This window comes from Lepidochelys kempii, chromosome 1 (genome assembly GCF_965140265.1).
Source record: "Lepidochelys kempii isolate rLepKem1 chromosome 1, rLepKem1.hap2, whole genome shotgun sequence".
Taxonomy (NCBI): domain Eukaryota; kingdom Metazoa; phylum Chordata; order Testudines; family Cheloniidae; genus Lepidochelys; species Lepidochelys kempii.
Genome location: NC_133256.1, coordinates 152888637 through 152910789, shown reverse-complemented (window position 1 = coordinate 152910789; position 22153 = coordinate 152888637). Strand labels below are relative to the sequence as shown.

The 22153-nt window shown below is 38.7% G+C and overlaps 1 protein-coding gene across 17 annotated transcripts in view; it reads left to right on the top strand.

The window, feature by feature from the left end:
- CASK (calcium/calmodulin dependent serine protein kinase) overlaps window positions 1-22153 on the top strand; it is a 425127-nt gene that overhangs the window by 349346 nt on the left and 53628 nt on the right. For 16 of the 17 annotated variants that reach the window (XM_073358793.1, XM_073358785.1, XM_073358766.1 and 13 more), the window contains 4 exons: window positions 4296-4373; window positions 10380-10460; window positions 18015-18203; window positions 19593-19671. In XM_073358793.1, the coding sequence (XP_073214894.1) occupies window positions 4296-4373; window positions 10380-10460; window positions 18015-18203; window positions 19593-19671 (427 nt within the window). The remainder of the gene's footprint in view (window positions 1-4295; window positions 4374-10379; window positions 10461-18014; window positions 18204-19592; window positions 19672-22153) is intronic. The other variant, XM_073358759.1, reaches the window with a different exon arrangement.

Sequence of the window (22153 nt, the reverse complement as noted above, 5' to 3'; positions counted from 1 at the left end):
GTTCTACACCTGGAAAACCCTCAGATAATAGAATTTTAAGTCATGACATTTTTATTAATAAAAAAGCTATATTCGGTTTTAAAACCTCTAAAAATTGCTTACCTTTTTTTCTCTGACTCAGATGTCTGTACAGTGAACTCATGGTCTTAAGGGAGCCGCGCTTGAGAGGCAAAGGGAAAAAGTATGGGCAAAATAGCACCCAGACATTTTTTAACGCCCTTAAAACCTTTCTCAGATACATTTTCTGTAAAGTATGTGACAGGCATAGAATTTTATACAAACTATGATCAAAGAATATTATCTAGACTGCAAAGACCAGGAGCATGTCTATACTACAAACTTAAGTTGACATCCAGCTGCCGCAGTAATTAAGTCCGTAGTGCATGTCCACACCAGTGCACTGTGAGTAGCTTTACTACAATGCAACTCGCCTCAGAGGGTTTTGGGAAGGGTTGTAGTGCCTCATGGGACCAAAACATTCTCGCAGGGGGGTCTGAGAAAATGGCGTCAATGTCCCATGATGCAGTTTTATCCCTCCCTCCCCGATTTCAACTGGAACCCATAATTTTTTGCGCCATTTTTTTTCAAGAGGCTGGCATGGCCACACATATGCCATATCCCAAGAAGCATGGACCCCACTCAGCTGTGCACTATTGTGAGCATTACAGATATCATGCGCCTTATCCTGCGGTATTTCCAGAGCCAGGAGGGGAACTGCTGTGCAGAACATGGCAACGTCCTTCAAGCAGCCCTGCTGGAAACCATAGAATGAAACTATTCCAGTTGCTGTTGGCAGTCGTGCACCAGCCGAACACTGTGGAGTGCCATTTCTTGTCCTGGGAAGCAAGCAGTGACTGATGGGATCGCATTGTTATCCAGTTATGGGATGTCGATCGGTGGCTGCAGAACTTTTGTATGTGCAAGGCCACTTGTCAGAAACTGTGCGGAGCTCTCCCCAGCCTTGCATTAAAATGAGACCTGCTCTGACACTGGAGAACCGAGTGGCGAACACTGTGTAGAAGCCTGCAATGCCAGACTCCTACTGATCAGTGGGGGAATCAATTTGGAGTTGGTCAATCGACTGTAGGGGCTGTTGTGATCCAAGTATGCAGGGCCATTAATTGCCTTTTGCGCAGAAGGGTAGTGACTCTGAGCAATGTGTAGGAGATACTGGATGGTTTGGCCGTAATGGGGTTCCCTAACTGTGTTGGGCCAATAGATGGCACACATATTCCTATCTTGGCACCAGACCACCTTGCCAAAGAGTACATAAACAGAAAAGGATACTTTTCAATGGTGCTGCAAGCACTAGTGGATCACCGGGGTGTTTTACCAACATCAAAGTGGGATGGTCTGGGAAGGGGCATGCATCTGTAAGAACACAGGTCTGTTCAGAAAACTGCAAGCCGGGACTTTCTTTCTGGAACACAAAATAACCATTGGTGACGTTGAAATGCCAGTAGTGATCCTGGGAGACCCTGCCTACCCCTTACTCCCATGGCTAATGAAGCCGGACATGTGGACAATAGCAAGGATCTCTCAACAAGGGGCTCAACTAGTGCAAAATGGTGGTTGAATGTGCCTTTGGCCGTTTAAACAGTCGCTGGCACAATTTGCTCACTAGATTAGACCTCACTGAAAGTAATATCCCCATGATTATAGCTGTGTGCTGTGCGCTCCATAATATCTGTGAGGCAAAGTTTCCACAGGGGTGTGGCAGGAAGGCAGATAGTCTGCTGATTTTGAGCAGCCAGATACCAGGGCTATGAGAAGAGCTCAGCATGGAGCACTGCATTAAGGAAGCTTTGAAAATCCGTTGCAGTAATGACCCACAGTAATGTGTGCTGCCTTTTGTATTGTGCCTTCTCATAGTGTGAACCTTGCTATGTCTGCTGGATTTTTGTCTCCAGCACATCCCCTCCATTGCCTCAGTTTTCCTGACCCTCTCCTTCCCTCCCCCCATTTTAAATGAATAAAGATGAATTCATTCTCAAGACATGGATTTCTGTTGGACAAACATACTGAAACTTAAAGATCACAAATAGAATTAAACATTGGAAACGTGATGGAATAAAATTGGGAGGGGAAAAAAACATTCATCTTGTCTTTAAAAGCTCAGCGGCCTCGCCTCTCAAACATCAGCATATGTGCGCCGGCTGTTCTTTGTGCCATCCCCTGCCGTTGAATGAAAGGGATATTGCATTGTCCCCCTGGCCTAGTGGAACATGTGCGGGAAGAGACAGGGAGTACAGCGAAGCAGGCATACCGTTCTGCAGGGGCTGCAGAGGGAGTCGAGCCTCAAGGTGTTTCTCCTGAAGGTCAACTAGACGCCTCAATATGTGTCTGTTCCTTCAGAATCCCCATCATCTCCTGCTGCGTGCCAAGCTCATTCTCCTGGGCTGCACTCCTGCTCGGTGTCCACTGTCCCAGAGGCGGTCATAATCTCAATAAACACGTCATCACTATTCTCTTTCGCCTTCATCTTATTTGGGAGAGCCTCTCCACCCTTGTGGAGGAAGACCTGAAGGCCACACTTTCAGCCGTAAGCCATGGAAGAGCAGAAAGCAACCATTGTCAATTTAGATCCAGGATCTAGTGCAGAGCTGTTATATTTTTAGCACTTTATGTCTGACTGGAATTTTAGGACAAACAAAATGCAATTTAGTAGACCAAGGGGATTCCCCTTATCAAATATCACAGCTTTGCTGAACACAAGAGGTGTGAGAGTTTCTTAAAGATTAGGTTGCCAGAATCCTTTTGTAGGCAACCTAAAGATAGAGTTGCTTCCAGCTCTTCCTACAATACATGATGGGTTTGTGCCATATAACTGGTTTGTGGGCACTTGTCTGGTGTCCAAACTGCATGCCAGTAAAACCCTAATACTATAGGTGCTAATTCCGTGGGAGATCCATGGCTGGAGCACCCATGGAAAAAGAGTAGTGGGGGCAGCCAGTTTCCCCCCCAGTCCTCCCACCCTCCAGCTGATCAACTCTTCCACCTCCCTCCCAGCGCCTCCTGCCACCATGGATCAGCTGTGCTGGAGGCGCTGGGGGGGGGAGGGGAGAGGTGGTGGGGGCGGAGCAGGGGTGGAAAGAGGTGGGGTGAGGGCTTGGAGGAAGGGGTGGGGCGGGGCCTGGGGAAAAGTGGGGACAGGAGAGGTGGGGTGGGGGTGGAAGCGTGGGGGTGGGGCTTGAGGCGGAGCAGGGGTTGAGCACCCCCTGGGACAAGGAGGAAGCCAGCTCCTGTGCCCATTACCACAACTCCATGTATTTTGTAGGTCTGTGAATGTAGAGTACTTTCCTATGTTTATAAGAGGGCACCTTTCGTTAAAAATTTAGTTAAAATATGCTGGATCGTTTCTGTTTACAAAGTGACATTCTATACGCATAATCTGATGGAGCTAGGGATTATTCAGCTGTCGGTCAGAAAAGATCTCTGTACATGTGTTTAAAGCAAATACGGTATACTGAATGCTTCTGGTTGAAGGAATTAAATATATGGTTTATTCATTTCTGAAATATATGGTTATTCCCTTAAACCAGGCACATTTTAGGAGGGCTGAACATAGGTAGTCAGCTCTTCCTTGTCTTTGTATTTTTTTTTATTTAGGTTTTTCAAAAATATTTTGTAAAATAGATGAGAAGTGAAGGTCTTTGATTTCATATTTAAACATGCTGGTATTGATGATCTTGATAGAAAATCCTGGTAAAGAGAGGATAATCCTTTTGTGTGAACATTCCTTCCGGAAAGAAGTAATTTTGCACTTTTCCCAAGACTTGGGTTTCTGTAGCAATTAATTTGAAAAGCTTTTCTGTCTGGAGGTGCATTCTCTCATGCTATGAACTTTAGTTTTAATTTATATAATATTTGGAGTACTTGACATTTGATTTGTTGGAAAAAGTGAGAAATCTGGATTAATTTAAATATTTAACAGCATGTATGATTTATCATGAGCTATAGTGCCACTTATTCAAAGTTCACAGAAACATTTGCACAAGTGTTATGGTTCCCAGAGTCTCCTATTGAAAATGCATGGGAAGCACAGAAAATCTCACAACCTCTCTAAACTTTCCCATGATATCCTGTACATTTTGAATGGATGGCACTGTGTTCAGCTCAGGACATGTTTTTTTTAAAAAAATAGTTTGTTTGCTAAACTTGTACATAAAACACGGTGAGGCTTGTAGTTTAATACATTTTAACCATGTAATTGTATATAGGCTGTTGGATTCCATTATGTTGAACACTAACAAAATAGCACACGGTTACAGTATTCTATTTCCTTTTGATTTTAGCTTTATGACAAAATTAACACAAAATCTTCACCACAAATCAGGAATCCTCCAAGTGATGCTGTACAGAGAGCCAAAGAGGTAAGTGGTTTTGAAATGCTTTTCAGACTTTTATTTTGTTTGTTTAATGTGAAACTTTCATCATAGATACAGTGCCGATGCTCTGTAAATGCTCCTAAATTTGACTGACTGAAAATGTTTTTACCTTTGGTTATATGGCATGCTTTGTAAATTTATCATTTCCCAGATTGTAAGGAATGTTTGTATTATTAAGCCTCATCATATAACCTCTGATTTGTCAGTAGGGATATGAAAAAGAGGAGCTTTGTCCTTGGACAAGTGTGATCATTTGCATATATTTTATATTCTGTAGGTTTGAAGGCAGCAAAAGTTTGAAGCTTGTATAATTTCTCAAATAACATTTTTCTTTATAAATGTCTATTAATCTAATCCGGATTTGCTTGCTTTTTATTGTATCTCCAACAAAAGTTAGTTTAATGCCAAAAAAGCGTGGAGGAGGGAAATCCGATGCAGAGCAGTAGGAGGTATGACTCAAAATGGCCAAAACCAATAAAAACGGAGTTACTTAACTCTTATGCCTGTTAAACTTAGGGCAAATTCTAAGTACAGAATTGTGATTTATAGTGCCAGTCAAAAATAAGTGTTAGTTGTTTAGCATATGATGGCTGAAAAACATTGCTTACAGTAACGCTAAAATTCAAATGAGAAAAGACATTTTTACTCACAATATGTAATAATTGAAGTCACACTGATATTTCCCTGGAAGGTTTCTCTCCTGTTTCCCTAACTACTTTTTAATGAAACATGCCTTTGTGGCCAGACTGGCAGATTTTAACAGCCCAGGCATGCCTTCTGAGCAGCCCTCACAATTTTACCCGGTGAGACATTTTATGTCTTTGTCCATCCAAATCTATCCCTTCTCCCACTTCCCCACATCAATCTTATATACCTTATACACTTTCCATCAAATTACTCTTATCCAGCCACATTAATGCTTCTCTGGAACCCTGTGGAGGAGATTGGGGGCTGCTGGTTCCTGGCCCCAAGTCGTTCCAGTGTAGCACAGCCAAGTCTGGAAGGTTAACTGTTCCTAGAGCTGCTACAGGCCAGGAGCCTCTCAGAGGAGCCTGTGCTTGCAGCTACAGGCAGAGAAAAGGAGGTAAAGGGCCCACAAAGAGGTACCCCTACCAACTCTGTAGAGAGCATTACTCAGCCTCCCTACAGCAGTGAAGAAGTGGTGAGCTTGTTTCCTGCAGGGGGACGGACAGAGTGCGCCTGTGGAGGGGGAGCTGGCCATACAGTACAATGCAGGCACAGGGGTTCTCCCTGTGTTAGATGGAGCGGACAGGTCTACTGACAAATGTCTGTAAGCCCTGCAGCACATTTTATACCTGAATGCCTTTCTGACCGGGGTGGGGGCCACACTGAGGTTACTCAATCAGGGCGAACTGCAAAGAATGGGGAAGACAATCCCCAAAAGTGGTGGATGTTCCAATACTTAGATTTACCAAGCCTAGCACTAAACAGCTTCTACAATACCTTACTGGTTACAGAGAAGCCAAAACACAGTTCCCTTAAAAGCAACCCAGCCTTTGAGCTTCCTCCCAGAAAGCCAAGTCAAATGTGAAAGTTCTACCAATCCCAAAGGATCGGACACATTATCTCCCAGGTTAATAAATATTTCAGATATTACGCAAATACATGCTTACATCCAATTCTTATTAACTAAAATAAAATTTATTTTAAAAAAAGTGAGAGAGAGTGTTGGTTAAAAGATCGTTATACATACAGATGTGAGTACAGTTCTGAGATCAGTTTCATAGCTTAGATGGTGAGCTTTGGAGCTGAAAACAGATCTTAGAATTAGTCCATAGTTTCAGTCCAATGTTTCATATCCAGGGCAAGCCAGATGGGACTGGAGATCTCAGTCTTACGACTCAAACTTCCCCCGAATTAAAGCTCAAGCAGATCAGAGATAAAGGGGTTAGGTCCCAAAAGTCCTTTATACAGTTTTCTGGCAGGCTATGATAGTCTCTTCACAGCAGGTGTTCCTTGGGTGAAGAATAGCAGCTTTGAGGTAAACTACCTGTTCTCTAATGCATACCCAAGTAACTAGTTGCATTCTTCAGCATAAGGTAATTATCCATTAAGCAGTTTATAAACAGTTAATCACAAACCTTAAAGTGAAATATAGACAATGACATTATCACACCTATGTTTCATCTAAATGTTAATATTTCCTTTTGACCTCTGAATCGATAGCTATAATAATACACAGGAACGGTCTATTTACATGGTTAACATCTAACAAGATATAAGTAAACACACACAATTAGTATTACCTCCAATTCTCTAACAATACAGGATTGCATTTCGAAACTCTAGTCCATTTAACATAACTAGGTTAACTATTTCTAAGGAATGGTCCTAATTACCATTTATATACTTCTCTAATATGTCTTTAAAGGTTGAATCTGCAAGATGTTTAACCCTTTCTGGCCATGTATCACAGCTTTCAAATACCTTTAGTGATCCTAATTTGGGTTCTCGGTATTTCCCTACAAAACCAATACAGCTTGGTGAAAATGTCCCTACACAACCAATACCTGAGGGCAATAAAGTATGCTCTGCAAAAATCAGACTGGGTTGGGAAATTGCTAGTAGTTGCTCAAAGAAGAAAATGTGTGAAGAAATACTTCCTTTTGTTTGTTTTAAACTTGCTGCTTATTAATTTTATTTGATGACCCTTAGTTCGTGTGTTATGAGACGGAGTAAATAACACTTCCTTATTTACTTTCTCCACACTAGTCATGATTTTATAAACCTCTATCATATCCCCCCTTAGTCATCTCTTTTCCAAGCTGAAAAGTCCCAATCTTATTAATCTCTACTAATATGGAAGCTGTTCCATATCCCTAATCATTTTTGTTGCCCTTTTCTGTACCTTGTCCAGTTCCAGTATATCTTTTTTGATAAACCACATCTGTACATAGTATTCAAGATGTGAGCGTACCATGGATTTATATAGAGGCAATATATTTTCTGTCTTATCGTCTATCCTTTTCCTAATGATTCCCAACATTGTTAGCTTTTTTGACTGAGGAAGTCTTCCATCATCATCTTTCCTGGTTGCTAGCAAGGAAAATCCCCTCTACCCTACAGCCCACTGCACCCCATTCAGCATCTGCTGGGTAGGAGCATCTCCACTTGCATTCTCTGTTACTAAACCATATTTCTTCCTTCCTCCAGCTGCCTGGAGGAAGAGTGCTCTTTCTTTCTAGTTGCTGAGAAGGATGGTTTCCTTTTCCCTTCTTCTGTTCCACAGTGAGCAAGGCGGAGAGGGACTTTTCTTACTTTTTCAGGTACCAAGAAGCAGACAATGCCCCATAGTGGCTGTGTCCCATCTCACTTTCTTAATGGAGGAAGAATAGTCTTGAGGTTAAGGTGCTAGACTGGGATTCAAGAGATCTGTGTTCGGTTCCTGGCTTTGCCACAGACTTCCTGTATGACTTTGGACAAACTAGTTAATCTTTCTGTGCCTCAGTTCCCTATCTATAAAATGGGGATAAAAATTTCCCTAACTCACAGAGGTATTGTGAGAATGAATCCATTAGTGTTTGTGAGGTGTTCAGATTCTATGTTGGTGGGAACCAAATACGTACCTCAGTATAGATAGATTAATAATACAGCAGGTTTCTACTATTGAAATTGAGGCACAAAAAGTAGAAGTGACTTGACCAAGGTCTAGATTAGAATGAGGATTAAAGAAACAACTTGTAGGTAGTAATGATAGCTGATATTAAATATTGAAACTGTCAAATAACTCATGAGTACTATAAAACTTATTGTGCTTATAAGATACCATACCATCAACAAAGCTGCTCAGATAAAGTATTAGGTTTCTGATTTTGTAGTGTTAGTAGAAATGATATTGGAGGAATTAAGACAGATATATTTTACTGTAAAGGGACCGACTTTCAAAAGTTGGCTTCCCTTTTTCCGATACAGTTTGTTGGTGCAATTTTACGTGAATTATTTTTTGGCCCAGAATTGCAGTCAGCTGGATATTTAAGTAACTGACTTGCCAGTGTAATTAAGTACTTAGATGGTCAAGTATTCTTAGTTGCATACACAGATAACTATTGGAGTAAAGTTATGCATGCAATTATTTGCGCTTGCAATTTTGCAGACACAGTAAAGGTGAGGCTGAAAGTTTAGCCCAAATTGAATGTTTTAAATAGATGATTACCACAAGATGAAGGCTTCTATGCCATATACAATATATCACATGAAAACAATCCAGTATTCCTTTCCCAGCTGATGTTATGTTTTATCAATTTTGATCTTAATATACCTTAAAAACAAGCAAATTATCTCTTACCAGGCACTAAAAGAACCTTTGCAGGCACCAAATTAATCATTTCACAATTTACTTAGAAAAAAGAATGGGAAGCTTGTAAGTATCTGAATTCCTTTAATTTTGTTAATTCCAGGATGGTGCACATGTCTGTTTTTGGCACAGAAAAATAAACATACTCAAAGAGTTAAGGCAGCAACTCCAGTGTGGAAATAAGACTCAAATGTGCATTTCAGAAGCTTCTAGAGAGCATGGAGTGTATTCTCCTTTTAAGTCCTGTGTGGTTTATACATGTAACTACAACCTACCAGGGCCAGCCTTATGGATAGGCGACATGGGCGATTGCCCAGGGTGCCGTGGTTGGGGGTGCCGTCTTAGTGCCACAAGCTGGCGGGCCTGGGCTGAGTGCGGGTGAGCCAGGAGACTGGAGCCCCTGGCCGGCCAGGCCAGTAGGGCGGGAAGGGCCGCCTGGAGCCGCTAGCCTGGCGGGGAGGCGCAGGCAGCGGGGCTTGCCCCTGCAGACCGAGCAGGCCAGCCCTTGGGTTCCCCCTTCCCGCTGGCTCTCCTCCTGTTAGATGGTTGTGAGGGCATGGCCGGGGAGCCCCCCGGCTCAGAAACTCCTCCCTGTGCAGCCTGACTGGGCTCTGGGGCCAAGAGCTGGTCCTCGCACCCTGCACCCCACACTGCTGGTCTCAAACTCAAAGAAAGGGCACCAAAATACAAGTTTGCCCAGGGCGCCATTTTCCCTACTGACAGACCTGCAACCTACAATGCACCAGTAAGTAAGACTAGATATAAAAATGTGCAAATACTCAGAATAGCTTATTCAGCCCACAATAAGTATAGTGACTCATGCCCATGTGACAAAATTGAGTTGTGCATCTTGCACATTCAACCACGAGAGCTAAAATGCAGCTTTAGCAGGATGCTGGTGTTTAAAAATGCACCCTGTTTACCCTTCTGTGGAAAGATGAGAGAGTGTGATTTGAGGAGGAGATCCTACCCTGAGTAGTGGGAGGGAGTTTTTGTGCCAACCGCATTGCTCTGCAGAATTTCCTAGCAATTAATCTCTGGAACCACTGCCAGAAGCAGAGTGCTGTTTCCACCATCCAAACAGCTGACTGTTGAGAATAAAAATGAAAATATCAGACTGTAAGGGACTGAGTTAAAATACATTTCCTTTTTTGCCCCAGTCATGAGATGAAGTGCTCCTTTCTTTTTATAGAATCTTGAGTTTTGTGGTGGTATAACAGATGGACTGTCTACGGTTCATATTTTTTAACCATTTAATTTGCAGAAATAATGTTTTAATCTGGATAATTCAAGATTTTATACATGTTTTTAATTCTATTTTAATGTTTCTTAGCCCCTATTCAGGCATGGAAGCAGAGGTTGATAAGAGAGACTTATATAATTGCTGGTTAACACTTTACTAATAATGACCTTTTAAAGAATATTGTCAGTTTGAGAAGAGACACTGTGCTTTCTTTAAATCTGTTTTTTCATTTAGCAAAAAGAGACCTGATATGTGATATTTTATTCTGTTTGAAAAAAGTTCCCATTCTCAAAGAGCCTTTACTGTCATAACCCATTGATTGTGTTGGTGCTACAGGGATTATGACCAACCAGAGTAAAGTATGCTTTTTACAGTTTTGTGACAGAATAGAGAGCAGTTAGCTTTACTGACATTTGTGCTGTTTGTTTTGCAGGTATTGGAAGAAATTTCATGTTACCCAGAGAACAATGATGCAAAAGAGCTAAAACGTATTTTAACACAACCTCATTTCATGGTAAGGAAATACTACTTTGGCTATTCTTAAACACATTCCTAATGGAACTTCAACCAAGAATGTACTACCTAAAGCCTATAAGCAGCAAAACAAATGTATAGTTAACTGCACACAAATACGTATTTAATCAGCATTTCTAATGTGCTAAGCTAGCACAGCAGCTGATATTGTCATGGGGCTAATGCATAGTCCTTGCTACACTGAGGGACCATTGTTTGTTTGCTGCTTGTCATGATGGGAATTGCAGTTTGCAGACAGAGCTATTTTGCAGGTTTGAGCTCATCAGATAAGTGTTATTCCTTAAAATGTTTGTTTTTTAAAAGAAAATAATAAGAGAAACTAGTAGCAGAGATCTAAAGATACTGACAATAAAGGTAACACAAATCTAACAAGAAAAGGAGTACTTGTGGCACCTTAGAGACTAACCAATTTATTAGAGCATAAGCTTTCGTGAGCTGTAGCAGATGAAGTGAGCTGTAGCTCACGAAAGCTTATGCTCTAATAAATTGGTTAGTCTCTAAGGTGCCACAAGTACTCCTTTTCTTTTTGCGAATACAGACTAACACGGCTGTTACTCTGGAACAAATCTAACAGATATCAGTAGCATTGAGTGAACCTTTTGTGACACAGTCACAAAGTAATGGAACTGTTCATTACAAAATCTTACAAAAATAGGGTAGAATGGAATCCTTTTTTAAACAAAATCAATTCATGTTGTTAACAGTGACATTCTTTGGCTCAATAGCCTGTTAAAACTATTTCACCCAGCCCAGTAGCTCTGTGGTTTCTCCTTCATACTACTACGTGAGTAATCTAGGTTAGATTCCCAGTTCCAGGGACTTGTTTTGGGAGCTGAGAGGGATATAAAAATGGAGAAGGGACCCTGTGGATCCCAGGAAGACATGGTGAGGATCCTCCTTTCTTCCAAACCTGTGTTTGGCAAAGATGTGTTTATTCGCTTTTAGAATGTATCCTATATTTAAATCTAGACTGGGGTGGATCAGACAGGTGGTACAGTTTAGTGAATTTAGCGTTTTGTACTTAAGACAAACTATCTGATATATGCAAAAAGAAAAGGAGTACTTGTGGCACCTTAGAGACTAACCAATTTATTTGAGCATGAGCTTTCGTGAGCTACAGCTCACTTCATCGGATCCGATGAAGTGAGCTGTAGCTCACGAAAGCTCATGCTCAAATAAATTGGTTAGTCTCTAAGGTGCCACAAGTACTCCTTTTCTTTTTGCGAATACAGACTAACACAGCTGTTACTCTGAAACCTATCTGATATATTTCACACATTTTTATTTTGGGGGCAGTGATGGCAACTCTCACTGAAATCACTGTGTGAGTCTCTTACCCAAAGAATGAATGTAACCAGTTCCCAAAATTTTGCCCAGCTAAGGGCTGAATTGGTAATGTGCCAAAAAAAAAAAAAAAACCCAAACATAACCAACCAGAAAACAGCACCAGATTTCCATAAAATAAAGCAAATTGCAACCACCTTAATTTAATAGGCAGATGAAGCCTGCAGAGGCTACTGGTTCCAGCACACAGCATTCCAGCTGAATTCTTTGAAGATGAGGTACAGGATTACACTGAACTGCGTGGTGTGCCATTTTCCATATGGCCATACCCACTCTGATAATGGTAGCAGAACCAGCTCTGCTTTAGTAGAGACAGTTGTTTACAATAGAAAAAATGAGACCGTATGGCTGCCGGGCTTATTGTGGGAAGGGAATGGAAGGAAGCAGTAAAAATAAGAAATGGTACTGACTGTTGCCCAACTTCTCTGTTAAGTGGCTTATCCTGATTCAATGTTTTTTCCCCCCATGTAATATGTATCTTGGATTTACTGCAAAGACGTCAGAAGTAAAAGCAGACAGAAGTCAATAATGTATGTGATTAGATGGCAGTTTGGAAGTCTATCTGATCAGCTTTTATGTGCACACCGTTTTCAAAGTAATCCCCAAATAATAACAATCTATTAAAGATTTTTATATTGAGTCAAATGACAGGCAAAGTGTTATGCATCAGAAAACTACTTTTATATAAAAAATAATTAAGCTAACATGCTCATAGACATTTTTTAAGACCAGCTGTCAGAAAACTCTTGCAACAATTCTTTTTAAAATGTTTTTGATGTGGAATAAAAGACTGATTTCCCTTTTAAAGTGTTTAAATTATATTGATGGGGGGTTAATTCTAAGCAAAAAGAAGCTGTAAAAATCTTTATTGCAAAAATGAAATACTTACTCTTTATTTGTGAAAAATGAAATCCTTCTCCTGCAGTTTAGGACATCAAGATAGATGAGCTAAACCCCTAGGCACCTCATCTGTGTCCCAGCAGACAAAAGTCAGTAGACCTCACAGGGGACTGAGCAGAAATTATATTTAAACTAGTTGTAATTCATTTATTAGATAACCAGAATCTGTAATTTTAGTCCCTACCTTATGCTTTTGTACCTGCCTTTTGGTTTTAATTTATAGATAATTATCTATACTCTGAAAATTTTAAAGAACTACTGTAAACAAACATGGTATACTCTCTGACTAATGATAATAAAACACATTAACAAAGACAAGTTATTAATCCTAAAAAATGCAATCCAGTGAATCATTTCGGGGCTACTGACCTTATCAAAGAAATCATTTGACACATAATTGGCACTCTGCCATGCTTCGCTGACACAGGAAAACCCCATTAGGTAATGGTGGAGTGAGAGAACAAAATATTTGAAAACATGTTAATTATTAACACTGTATGTGAACAATGTAAGTAGAAATAACAGTACAAATGTTAGACTGTCAGCCTATTTTCAGAATGCTGTTTGAAAGCATAGTAAAATAAAATATATTCTAGTTGCTACATCATTGAAGTCTAATGCACTGAGAGTTAGGACATATGGTATAGTCAGTAGGATCACATGTCTTAAGCTAGTGTGTATTTAGGTTGTAAGCTTTAGGCTTGTAAGCTTCATTATCTGAGGAATGTGATACCAGAATCAATCATTTTTAACAGAGGCCAAAAATTAAGCTAACAAAGGTAGGTCAAAACAGCATAGATGGTGTTGAACATGAATGCCCATGGTTAAACCAAATATTTTTCTAACTTCTGGCAATCAGTCATGCAGTAAAGTTTTTTAACTTAATGCTGAATAAGGCCCAATCCTGCAAAGACTTATATTCATGCTTAACTTTTATCACTGAGCATTCCATGTGGGCCATTAATTTTAAAGAATCTTTTATTTCAACCAAGAGCCACTTCAGCAGAGCAAAAATCCCAAGGCAGAAGTTGCTGCACTTCAGAACATCACTTTCTCTTTGTTTTTTTTAAGAGAGCACAATCATTTCATGTACCTAATACAGAGACATCTGACTGTAGCTGGCTACTATATCCAAATTTTGTCAAAAGTTAACAAAATTTGTTGTCTAAAACTCATTAAAATACATTTCCACATTCATTGCCAAGGGACTCTTGTGGGTCTGCTCAAAAATAATTTCTTTGAAATGACTCTGCAGCAGGACAGACACTTGCTAATCTCTGATATGGTTCCTTAAGTAATAACTTCCTAGAATGCATACATTTATCTGGTTGTATTTTTTACAGGGCCTATACATGCATTAGTGTGTTTTTAAGTACATTACTACTTGCGGGAGGTTCAGACTCAAAGTTATCCTTTCATATTTCTCATTCTGCGAGTTTTTAAAATGTTTGTTTAACCTTTGCCTGTCTAATGATTACAAGTGAGACAATTTAGCTACTGCATAGTTGAAGCCTGTTTGAATGTTCTTAAAATATGGATGTAAATTTTAAAAGATATAACCAGATAAATGTTGGTTTTAAATGTATGCTTTCTAGGAAGTGATTAGTTTAGGAACCATTTCAGGGATTTGCAAGTGTGTGTCCTGTTCGAGTCATTTCAGAGATTATTTTCTTTGTACTGCTATAACAGTAAATGTGAACAGCTGTGATATCCGCAAAGTAGACTGTTCTTTTGCATCTATTCATGTGGCAACATTTGAAATGTTTTCCTGCACAGGGGGATTTTGCATTTTATAGATTTAGGTATTTGTAGTGCATCCATCACTATGTATCTTCTTTCATTGTTCCTTGCAGTGAATGACACAGAAATGTAGTGGGAAACAACATTTATAACTGCTGTCCCAGTACTTAAAATTCTTTCAGGACCCATATGGTCCACAAAGGGAAAAGAGCCAGGAAAACATGACCATACTGTAACAACAAACCATAACAGGAAATTGTGTAGTTTAAAGGGAAACTATGCTTTAGATTAAATATTTTGGGGAAATGCTGTTTAATGCAATACAGAAATAAATGTTCTCACAATTGTATTATCTGTGGGTGTTTATGGAGGCACAGATGTAAATCATCAAATATAGTAACAAACCTTGCAAATATTTATCATCATTTATTTTGCCTACGCACAAGTGTTATTAATCCGATCATTAAAAGCTAATTGTTCAAATCAAATACAGTTATGTTATGCTGTTTTGGTTTAATGTTGCTTTATAAAACAGAAATATATCACTGGGAATCTTGTTAAGAAAAGGCATTGTTAGGGGCAGGGCATATAATGGACACAATCAGAAGTGATGAGAGATGACTCTACTTGCTGATTTGCCTAAACAAATATTTCACCATTAGAACAGAGGATAAAAAGCAATCTTTCACTAATTGGGTTCAGGAACCCATAACAGACTATTCTGTTAAAGATCATCTATGCACAAAGCCAAGTACACACCCAAAAACACACACTCTAGAGAGACAGCCAAAATAAATGCCTACTTGCACATAAGATACGTTTTTGTCTCCTACTCAGGGCTGCTTGTGACACATAGTCAAATGGACAGCTTTCAGGAATTTGTGGGGATAAAAATGAAAAAGAGAATCTGGTCTTGTCAGTTACGAAATTCAGCTAAAATGATACGTCACTTACAAGGCTGCTTAAAAGTGACCACACCCCTCTTTGCACCAGTTTAACTAAATCAATTTAAAAACCAATTTTAGTTAAACTGATTCAACTTCTGGCTGTAGTCAAGATCTCTGTAAATCTAGATAAAATGAACAGTCACATAAGGTATGGAGCACTGACAGAATATCTGGAAGTATGAGCCCATTGTTGGAGTTTAAAAAGTTAATAACAGAAGCAGATGCCATTAAATATTTAATTAAAAATAGTGTTTGCACTGGCAGTAGGTTTGAAATGTTAGAAAAGTCTGAGAATTTGGATATTCCTGTTTTGAGTATCTTGAGCGATAGGAGTTACATGCCCCTATCTCTCGAGATACTCTAAACAGGACGGCATCAGCTCTATAGAAAGCCAAATTCCCCAAATTAGTTTTAAAATTAAAGAAGGTGCCTTAAAAGTTTATAAATGCTCTTTTATAGTATATAGTGCATGTTGAAAATGGTGTGGTGTTTCAGGAACAAGTGCAGAATTTTGTAGGTAGCCGTAAAATCCCAGCCATTGTCTTGGAGTCACTCCTGAGAAACAAGTTTTGCATGGATGCAAGTTTTGCATCTTGAAAATTAATTTTCGATTTCTAAATCCTATTTAAACACGGAATATTCAAATAAACTTTTTTAATCAAAAGCTAAACAGCCACAGGAACTCTTTCATCTGTCAAAATAAATCAGACATGCTAAGCTCAAACTGTTGTGATTCATGGGTCTTTCAACATGCAAGTCATGGGTCTATACATTTTTAAAGTGGTAGCAATACATTCTTAACTACAGAGTAGTGTGGCCAATCTGATGCAGAGATCTATAGAGTACCAGACACTGTAAGGAACAAGTTTGCTTTTTCAGCCCCCATCCCGGCGGCACAAGCCCTGTGGGAAAGTAAACCTTCTCTCCAATCTTCGACAACCTTTGGGATGATATAGGAGCAGCATTAATTGGTTCAGTGGTAAATCCTGTCCAGGCTTTTGATAGAAGGTTGTTTATAATACAGGTTCTTAAAGAATGGTAAGGTTAAAAAAGCAAACGTGAAATAGAGAAACTCATCAAGGCCCTGAGACATCCCCGAGGGAGAAGAGGGATGTCACGCAGTGTATAAACCTGATACTGAATGCTTTTCAAGTACTTGAGAAATGTTTAGATTTTATCTAGATTATAACTCCTGGTAATGTATTACACTTTTCACAGTTAGATATGCTAACTGTCTTTGATGCTGCATCTATAAGTAACTAGAAGGGTAATTGAAATGCTTATCAAGTACATTTTGATAAGTTTAATCAACTACATGTGATACTGTACAATATATCAGGAAATGTAGAGAAAAACTGATGAATTAGTACTTTAAGAGTTTATGGTCTCAGGCTGTGATTTTATCAGATGTCTCAAACTAAACGGGATTGTGCTGCAACAGTTCTCTATGGGAGATAACTACTTTCATAAGCACCATGTTTTTTTATTTATGTTGGCAATTGAGTAAGGCCATGTGTCCTGCCCTCTGAGTCAATATAGAACTAGTTTCAGAGTAACAGCCGTGTTAGTCTGTATTCGCAAAAAGAAAAGGAGTACTTGTGGCACCTTAGAGACTAACCAATTTATTTGAGCATGAGCTTTCGTGAGCTACAGCTCACTTCATCGGATGCATACCGTGGAAACTGCAGCAGACTTTATATACACACAGAGAATATGAAATTCTCTGTGTGTATATAAAGTCTGCTGCAGTTTCCACGGTATGCATCCGATGAAGTGAGCTGTAGCTCACGAAAGCTCATGCTCAAATAAATTGGTTAGTCTCTAAGGTGCCACAAGTACTCCTTTTCTTTTTGCGAATATAGAACTAGTTCCTCAGCTAGAGGACACTGTGCCAGATATTGGAGAGGTTGTCCTCAGAATATATGTAAAATAGAGATGGAGAAAACTTGGAGTCATCAAGTTTTTTTTCTTTCTCAGGAGAAAGGGTGCTAAACTCAAGTGTCCTGGCCAAATTCTATCTTGAAGTATTATTCTAAATACTATTTCTCTTGCCATTTCAAATGAATATACTGGTCATATTTGCATTCTATCCTAATGGTCTTGTTGTGTTACTGTTTGTAATCAAGGGTTGCCTATTTCCATCCCAAAATTCACTTTCATTTTAGTGTTGGAAGAAGTGATACCTGAACATGTGTGTGGCTAAGCTTTTCAGACCTGTGTGCTTAAAGTAAGGTGCCCACATGTGGAATTAGAAGCCCAAATAAAAGTAGGTTGATTTCGAAATTTGCTTAACACCTGCACTTCCCACTGATTTTAGTGAGACTTTTGGGTGCTGAGGACTTCTGAAAATCAAGTCATTTACCTTTAAGCAGATGAGTGAAAAGCCTAATTTAAGCACCCAAATTTACACACACATACTGTAGTTTTATAAAACGTATATACCATGTTTAGGAATCCTTGGAGGTAAAAGGCCCTATATAAATGTAAGACAGTAATATCATGGGCATGCTCTAGCTTCTGGGGGAAATATTAAACCTTCTGTCAAGAATGAGAAAAAGCACCAGAAATTATGGAAATCTGACTACTTCTGTAACCTCCTGTAGGCCTTACTTCAAACTCATGATGTAGTGGCACATGAAGTTTACAGTGACGAAGCTTTGAGAGTTACGCCTCCTCCCACCTCTCCATACTTAAACGGAGATTCTCCAGAGAGCGCCAACGGTGACATGGATATGGAGAATGTAACACGAGTCCGACTGGTACAGTTCCAGAAGAACACAGATGAGCCAATGGTATGTAGGTAACAGTACTGTTCTCTTAACTCTGTAAATAGGACGAGGTGACAAACTATCTATCTTAGTAGCTTCAAACCACAGTGTTTATACACAAAAGTCGTATTGCTTTAACTGTATGAGTATAGTTGAAGTGTGATACAACCAACATAATGTGGACACAGTAATACCAGTTTTAACGTGCTTATACCAGTATAGCTTATTCCCATATGGAAAGGGGAATACACTGTACTGGTATAGTTACATAAACATTAGAGGCTGTACTAATATACGTAGTCTGATTAAAAACAAATCACACCTCTAACTGAAATAGTTATACCAGCACAGAAACAGTGTGTAGACCTGGCCTTAAAATTTAAAATAGTACTGGATAGCTTGCAGTTCAATAAATTATTTTATTTTAATAAAATAATGGTTCTTATGGATTGTTTGTACGGCAGTTACAGTCTTGAAGAACTATAAAAACATGATAAAAAGAAACCATGTTAGTGGAGTTGCACAGTTTGACACTCCAATTACATAAGTCCAAAAATAGATGCCCTGTTAAGATTTCGTAAGGAGGAATGTATTTTGAATACACTTCTCCAAAACACTGTTATACTGTGTAAAATTTTTATTGATTATCATAGATAGACTATAAAATATGTAAAAAGAAAAGGAGTACTTGTGGCACCTTAGAGACTAACAAATTTATTTGAGCATAAGCTTTCGTGAGCTACAGCTCACTTCACATTGGATCCGATGAAGTGAGCTGTAGCTCACGAAAGCTTATGCTCAAATAAATTTGTTAGTCTCTAAGGTGCCACAAGTACTCCTTTTCTTTTTGTGAATACAGACTAACACGGCTGCTACTCTGAAACCTATAAAATATGTAAAATTCTTTTATGCTACAGCCTGCATACTAAATGACGGTGTCTTCTTCTTATAAAGAATCATTGTCTTTACTGGTAGCAAAAAATGCATCTGTGTTATAACCAAATTTTATCAGTTTTTTAAAATAGGAAATTAGTTCAAATAGTAAATGGAAAGACCTGTAAAAAGAATATTACATCTCCCGGAAAACAAATGGTATGCTTTGATTTTTGATGGGGTTTGAAAAATAGCAAAAGGGGAAACTGTGTGTATGTTCAGCATCTGGAATGTTTCCATAATGAGTTTTATGGTGGTTACTTGATCTCATAAGAGCAACAGTGTATAAATTCATAAACTAAAGGTGAAATTCTAGCCTCTTTGAAGTCAATGGCAAAACTCCCATTGATTTCAATAGGGCCAGGATTTCCTTCTAAAACATAGTTTCATCTCAAGCTTGCAGCAGAAGTGACCATTCTTAGTGGTTGAAGCAGGTTGCTGAATATTTTTTCTTAATGATTTAACAATTTCTTTTACTAGGGAATCACTTTAAAAATGAATGAGCTGAACCATTGCATTGTTGCAAGAATTATGCATGGAGGAATGATTCACAGGCAAGGTAATCTTAGGATGTAAATGGTTTTATTCTCAAATTGGATTACTCCCATAATCAAATACATTTTGTGTAACAAGTGAGACCCTGATCCTAAAACGTACTGTTCCACACCAGTGGATCCCTGTGTCTGCATCGAGTCCCATTAACTTCACAGGGTCACCACTCAGGTGCAAGGGTCTGCTCACCTGGAACAAGTTTCAGGAAAGGGCCCTGAGTGTTTAATTTTAGCTTTAATAGGTAATGATGCAGGTCATCTCAAATTGCTTCTACAGAATGTCAGTTCTAAACTATATGTAGTTTTGGAAAGTCGTATTTATCTAATTATTTTCTAAAATTCTCAGAGTAAGCAGAATATTTTTTCTTGATATATCAAAAGTCTCTGTTCAGCAGAAATTCCACATTTCTCCATGTATTGTCACAGAACTTCTGAGACTCTTGGCAGTTTGACTGCTGAGGTACCTAAATGTGAATCTGGAACCAAAATTTTTCTCACCCATGCAGCTTGTATCTTTGTGTTTGGCTTTCACTGCTCTGAGCTATTGCCAAACCTTTAGACCTGTGCCTGTTCCTCTGTTCCACTCCCATCCTGTGTGCCCAGATATATGTCAAAAGTAATTAATGGCTGAGCTGAGAGTTACCTACTCAGTAGTGAACTAACTCTGGCAGACTGCAGGTATGAGTTGTGTGTCTCGGGAAGTTTGCAATTTAAAAACTGTCATTTTGTGACACTGATCAAACTTTTCTTAAAAGTGGCAGATTTGAATTTGTGTGAACTTGTATATTTGCTTAAAGGGACACCATCAGCTTGAATCTAGTCAGCTTTTTTAAAATGAGTAGAAAAGGAGATTTGGCATATAAGAGTCAGGTTGCTTTTTTGTCATTGACTTCCTTTGGGATCACTTAGATGGTAATCATCCGCCATGTAGTAAATAGGTTATTACTTTGTATAATAGCCAGAGGTGCTTCCAAAATTAGGGGGATAGATCCTTTTTAAGTTGTTATAGAATTTTCCACTATACCCATCAGAGGATGGTGCCTTGCTATTTTTAAATCATTGTACAGCATCTGGAATTTTTGAAACTTCTAGGAGGTATTTAAGCTTTTCTGTTTGTGCTTTATTTAGCTTTGGAATGCTTCTGAGTATATTTAGAAGTCTTGAAATGTTGCTACTCTTTTGAGTCTTCTACATATAAGTTGAGGCAAAATACAGCAAATGCTTTAGCATTTTCATTACTCATTCATTTTTCTTGGTGTTTTAATTGGATATTCCAGGAGTCTGCTGACTTTTTATTAATTTATTCAAAATTTCTTTGAGTTGTCCAGTTTAGCAACTAAAATGAAAGCTGCCAGTAGTTTCACGTGCTACACCAGCCCCTGAATCCCCTGACCAAATTTTGTGGGTTTACCATCACATTTTCTTATTTTTAAAAATTGTTTTTTTTCTTCTATTAATGTGAGGTAGAACAGAGGGCTTCCTAACTAAACAGGAAAACTGACAATACACAGAGGACTGTCAAATACTCCAAGTAAACAAACTGGAAAAATAGCAAAGTATAATTACCCCCATTTTAAAGATGGGGAAGCAGAGGTTGGAAGCTGAAGTGACTTGCTCAAAATGAGTAAGTGGCAGAGCTGGAGTTAATCTCAAGACTTCCTGACACTCCATTTTCTCAGTGTGAGGCGTTTTAATTAATCATAAATTAATCACTGAAATAATTAATGTGTTGGATTCAGATCCCAAAAATTCAAGGGGAATAAAAAGGTAAAATAGCATCTTTGAAATGCTGTATGACTTTGTATAGACTTGTGTATTCTCTTAAAGGGACAGCACCAGCTGGAAATCCAGTTGGACTTGACATAAAAGATTAAAGGGATACTGTCCGTTTAATAATGGGACTTCTATTTGAACTTACCTACTACTGTTACAAAAAACTTAAGATTACTCGACATGAAAGAGATTAGAAACAATGTTTGCCCACCTCTAAAGGGATTTGCAATGTCTATCGTGCTTTGAACAAAAAAAATAATTATATAAGTGCTTACTAATGGGTTGTTCTAAAATAAAAAGTGTAATTCTTTATAGAAACAATTTAATTGCCAAAATGTCTTTTGTCCTCTCGGGAACAACTTATATTTAGGTATTTGGTTCTGTAGTTTCCATAGAACTGTTTTTAATCAAAAGTAAACGTAATCTCAAAGTGGAGATTTTTCATTATGCGTTACAGCAATAGTGAATTATTAACCAAATATAACAATAACAAAAAATCTAACTTCTTGTTCTGTTTGATGAGCCTGACTAAACATTGGTAGTAGTTTTTATTTCTAATAGTCTTCTGCAATCAGTGATCGAATATAATGCATGTGATTGTACCATGTAATGTACTGTCCCCTATGTGGCTTATTAGCTTCAGCTGGATATCATTCCATATATTCAGTATTCAGCCAAATGCTATAATTTATATATTCAAAACACTCTTAATTTCCC